The sequence below is a fragment of the Lactuca serriola genome, chromosome 5 (genome assembly GCF_051521515.1).
Source record: "Lactuca serriola cultivar US96UC23 chromosome 5, Lser_US96UC23_V15, whole genome shotgun sequence".
Lineage (NCBI taxonomy): Eukaryota > Viridiplantae > Streptophyta > Magnoliopsida > Asterales > Asteraceae > Lactuca > Lactuca serriola.
In genome coordinates, this window is record NC_136412.1 from 229595338 (window position 1) to 229601089 (window position 5752).

At 35.7% G+C, this 5752-nt stretch overlaps 1 protein-coding gene across 1 annotated transcript; it reads left to right on the forward strand.

The window, feature by feature from the left end:
• Nucleotides 1-591: 591 nt before the first annotated feature.
• On the forward strand, nt 592-3648 carry LOC145053708 (adenine nucleotide transporter BT1, chloroplastic/mitochondrial-like). Its single transcript, XM_079001795.1, has 4 exons — nt 592-801; nt 1173-1795; nt 2046-2207; nt 2912-3648. The coding sequence occupies exons 2-4, from the start codon at nt 1220-1222 to the stop codon at nt 3383-3385; spliced, it is 1212 nt and encodes a 403-aa protein (XP_078857921.1). The 5' UTR covers nt 592-801; nt 1173-1219; the 3' UTR covers nt 3386-3648.
• The last annotated feature ends 2104 nt before the right edge of the window (nt 3649-5752 follow it).

A 5752-nucleotide genomic window follows, 5' to 3' on the forward strand; every position in this document is an offset into this window, starting at 1 on the left:
GGACCTCGATGCAACCAACTTAACCAACCCATAAAAGTTGTTAATTGTTGATTAAATTCACACCACAATATGTGTAATCTAGAACAATATAGTGAATAAAGTCGTCTATTCGCTCCCCTTACCTCACTATAAAACAAATGCTCTGTTAAACTGATTTCATCTACTCATTTCCACTGATAGAAATATAAATGACAAACTACTCTAAACAATTTCTAGAACAATCTCCACAAAATGGACTAAGAAATGATACACATATGTTGATTTTAGTAACTTCGAAATACTATACATTTCAGTCTGAAACTTGAATGTAGGATGTCAATCTAAAATATACGTTGTTAAATTTTAGAGTTATTTCATGTCATATCTCACAAATTCTAGGACGATTATCAATAGTCTAGAATAAGAACTTTTAGAAAAACTGATTATTTTTTTTAATTAAAAAATAAAAAATTATTTTATTTAATTAAAAAATAAAAAATTATTTTATTTACTAAATTATTTATAATAGTTATTTTAATATTTATATATTAATTAAGGAATAAATATTATTTAAGGAATATAAATATTTGAGAAGAAAGAGAGTATCTTGTAGTTCGATACGAAATTAGGTCACAATGTCATATGTATCAAAACCCTGACGACTCCATTGTCGCCTAACCAAGAACACCAACCTCCTCACCAATACCGCCATCACTTTCTGTCTCTCTCTGCAATTCATCTTGAGAGAGAGAGAGAGACCAAGAAGTAAATGAATGAGTGAATTAGGCCTCTGACTTTCCTTCTCATCAAAGAACTCACCTGGTAATTGTCTCCATTAACAACCCTTTGTTTTTTCAATCAAAAACCTATTTTCATGATTCCTAGTTCTCCATATTGTCCATCACTATATTGAACTCTTTTAATTCGTGAGAAAACGTTCAATTTCTACCACTTTCCCCTGTTTTTTCGTCAAAAACCAAGTGTGAAGATTTACATATCTTCATGGTATTCATCACCACCTTGGGTATTTTATATATTTAAAAAGAAGATTCGAGTTTATCAATTTTTTTAATCATCGGTTTAGGGCAAAACCCTTTTGTTCTATCCGGATATTCTTAGCTTAAAGACACAGCCATTGTCATATCTTCTGGTTTTGTTTCATTAACTATTGAATCATAATCATCTTATTGTAGAAAAAAACATTTTCTTGTGGTTTATCGTGATCTCGGGGGTGAGTTGAATGGATTCAAGAGGTTTATTGGAGAACAATGGAGATGGGTTTTTCCCAAATTCCGGAATCGGGTTTCTTTGGTGCTCTAGAGATGATACTCTTTCTCAATCTGCCAGTTTTTTCGCTAGTGTTGGGCAGATGGGCAGGGGTGGATTCGGAAACATAAACCCTAATTCACCAAACCCCACAAACCCAAACGATAATGAAGGTGTCAAACTTCCATTGTTATCAAAGGTTGTTTCAACACCCGAATCCAGTTTCATAGCTGTTGGGGGGTTACCAAAAATGGAGGCAAATGAGGAGTGGGGGAAAAAGGGTGTTTTGAAGAAGAAAGGTGGATTGAAATTGAAGATCAAAATCGGGAATCCTTCATTGAGGAGGTTAATTAGTGGGGCAGTTGCAGGAGCTGTTTCAAGAACATGTGTTGCTCCATTAGAGACTATAAGAACTCATTTAATGGTAGGGAGTTGTGGGCATTCTACTGGTGAAGTTTTTCAAGATATTATGCAGACTGAAGGTTGGACTGGCCTCTTTAGGGGCAATTTGGTCAATGTCATTCGTGTTGCTCCCAGCAAAGCCATTGAGGTACAATTTTTTCTTTTTCCATTTGATCTTCATATGGTTTAATTGATGTGTGATTTGAAATGGACAAGGGTATAAATGTAATTTTATTCTTCCATATGATAATAGGTTTTGTACATTGTTAACTAATGACTCTTTTTTATGTGTTTAACAATAAAATCTTGACTTTTTCATGGTATTTTTCTTCATAATCATGAACTTGTATGCAATGTTTTTTTTTTTTTTTTTTTTTTTTTTTTTTTTTTTTTTGCAGTTATTTGCTTATGATACAGTCAAGAAAAGCTTGGCTCCTAAACCTGGAGAAAAGTCAAAACCGCGTATACCCGAGTCACTAATTGCAGGGGCAGTTGCGGGAATTAGCTCCACCATATGCACATACCCTCTTGAGTTACTCAAAACCCGACTCACTGTTCAGGTAAATATTCAACCCTTGTTACTTTACTTATAAATTGTGCCTTGTATGTATCTTGCATGAAAGTGGAAGATACATACATATCAAGCGCATTGTGTCTGATACGTACATAAATGTGCCTAATACAGATACTGTATTAGTCACATTTGATACATATTTGTATGTATCATGCATGCACAGCTCATGTATCATGCACATTGTAATACATAATGTATTCAATACAGATAACTAGAGAAAATCACAAAAATATATCTTCTATAGCTATTTAATTGGGTCCATTGCAAAACCACTTTGGCTTTTTATATGGTTCCCAACACAAATAAAAACTTCAAAAAGAAAAGCGAAAAAAGTTCGATGAATTTTTTTAAAATAGTTTTTGTTAAAGATTATTTTGAGTTGCTGGTCATTCAAAAAACAATTACACACCGGTTCTTTTTGTGTTAAGTGTCAAAAAGGTGTTCTTTTGTCAATAACCTCTATTTTATGTCAACAAGGTGTTAAATTTCGCAACATATGATTTTTTTTTTAAAATAAAGTTTTTTCAAAGATACTTTTGTGGAGGGGACAATTCAAAAACCCATGACATAACATAAAATCATTTCACAATGGACCCATTGTGAAATAGTTGTTTATTTCATTAAAACCCTCTACTACCCATTTTTGCATATATATATATATTTTTTTTTGATTTTCTCGATACTTTCTAGAGGGGCGTGTACAAAAACCTCGTAGATGCATTCCTAAAGATCATGAAAGAAGAGGGGCCCGCAGAGCTCTACCGCGGCCTAACACCAAGTCTAATCGGCGTGGTCCCCTACGCGGCCACAAACTATTTCGCGTACGACACGTTACGAAAAACGTACAAAAAAATGTTGAAAAAAGATGAAATCGGGAACATCGCGACTCTCTTGATCGGTTCGGCCGCCGGTGCGATTTCGAGTTCCGCCACGTTCCCGCTCGAGGTGGCCCGCAAACACATGCAAGCGGGCGCAGTTAACGGGCGCGTGTACAACAACATGCTTCACGCGCTTTTGACTATTTTGGAAAAAGAAGGGGTTGGAGGGTTGTATCGAGGGTTGGGGCCCAGTTGTATTAAGATTGTCCCGGCTGCGGGGATTTCGTTCATGTGTTATGAAGCTTGCAAGAAGATACTTGTGGAGAAAGAAGACGAAGAATCGTAAGAAGTAAAGTTGAGGTTTTGGTTTGGTTCTTTGTTTTTTTTTTTATCTTAATGATAATAAAGATTTGGGTTTTTGTTCTTTAGATGGTTAGGAATTTTTGTTTTTCCAAATGAGGGAGGATTTTTATGTTTTGGAATTAGTTTTTTTTTTGGTTTGATATGATTTATCTGGCAAGTTATATATAGGTGTTTCTTGTTTATTTAACGTTGAAGGAACGACTTAATAGAGAAAGTCAGGGAAATCGGGAAGTGAGACTTTTGTTATGTTGTTTTTTTGTACGAATTTGGTTTTGTTTATATTTTCTTTCCATGTCAAGTGTATGTGAGTGATCTTGTAGTTGTTGTAAATCGATAAATGAATTGAATATGATCGAGCATAATCATATTGGGCTATGAAGAATCATTCATTAATCATATTGTGAGGTAGCAATAGTGGGGTTAATGAGGAGAAAGATAGAGAGACAAGAATGATGGTAGGAGAGGGGAGGTGTTTCTCTTCCTTTTCTGTAGGGATGCTAATGCAAAAGAAAATTTAGAAATATATTTTTTTGAATCGACTATTAACAATGCAAAACAAGTGTTTATATACACCTCTATGACTTAAATAAGAGATGATAACAGAACATATGGTGACTCAGACCCCAGGAATCCAGGATACACGAGGCTGTCTGTTCTAACTATCAACTAAATTATTTTGTTCAATTATTTTGAACAAAATAATATCGAACTCAAATTGTTTTGGCGTGAAATGAATATTGATCTTAAAGTCTTTGCCATATTGGTGAAATAGAATGTCTTTCTTTACCACAATTAAAATTATTTATAAGAAAATAACAAGGGAACGACAAAATGAAAAATAACTACTTTTTTTTATTTGTATATCGACTATCAAAGATACAAAAGAAGTTGTTATATGTTGGTGATTTTAATGTCATAAGTTATTTTAGCATAATAAAATCTACAAGGTTAATAATGGAGCTCAATTCTTGATTTATACAAATGTAAAGGTGCGGAGTGTAGACTTGTATAAAAACGAGTTTCTTTTCATAATGACCATAATGACGAAAATAACGAGCATTAAAACTCATTAATGATAGACTCTTTAAATTCATTAATAATTATTTGTTTTAATGTTTGAAACCGCAACGAAAATAATGAGTATTTAAACTTACCGATGATCATTTATTGCTAATAAATGATCGGTTATTGGAATATAAGAAGAATTCGAATTCTTATAAATTGTCCACGTCGTGATTTCATATTAGTGCATTGATTTGAGATTGCACATTATTGGATGATCCTCATATATTGAATTTTGTGATACCCAAACATAGGTCAAAATATCAATTTCAGAAAAATGTTTGTAACGCCCCGATTCTCAGGTATTATTTTAAATAAAACTTCTTGGTTTTGGCCCTACTCGACGAGTAGCAGCGGGTGGGACCACGAATTAAGTGAACTACTCGGCGAGTCCTTTGTGGGACTCGGCGAGTAGGAGCTGGAAAGGAGAAACCCTAATTTACGGGGTTTGCACCCCTATTTAAAGAAGCTCAAGCCTCTTTCAGTTCCTTGGCAGCCCCCTTTGCATCTCTAACTCGTGTGTGCGTGTGTGCCTTTGTGTGTTGAAGCTTTGGGAGAAGATTTTGGTGTAGGAGTTTGGGGAAAACAAGTGATTGAGGCAAGGAGATGGGAGGAGATCCGAATTCTTCTCCTGTGGACATCTCTTGGGAAGGTATTAAACCATTACCCTCAGCTATTTCAGTCTAGACCTTATCTTTGAATGAGTTTAGGGGTTCTATGAGGGTAGCAAGTTGGTATGTCAATCTATGGGCTAGATCTGAAGTTGTAACTTCAGATCTGGACCCTCCTTGGAGCATACAAGCATAAAGTTCCAACTTTAGTCAAGATTAAGGTTCCCTTGGTCCATGAACACCCATTAAAAGTATGGTTTTGGCATTTGGAGCTTGTGAAGCAATGCATGCACGTAAAGTTTGCAACTTTACGTGATAAGCAGGCCTAAGGGGGTTGGATCTGCAATTTGGGGCCTTGCCATGGCTTAAAGACGTCTGCATGTTGAAATGACTGAAAAGACTCGGCGAGTCGCGAAGCCGACTCGGCGGGTCATATGAAGATGTGCATCGAACTCGACGAGTTGGATGAACAACTCGGCGAGCCAGATGAAGGAATCCGTGAACTCGACGAGTTGTTTGAACAACTCGGCGAGTTGGATGAAGATGGCCATGAAACTTGACGAGTTGAAGAACAACTCGGCGAGTCGGATGAGTTTAACCAAGGATATGGTTGCATGTATACCCGTCGAGTTGCAAGGAGGAAACTCGACGGGTGGCCTTAAGGATTGATCGGGATT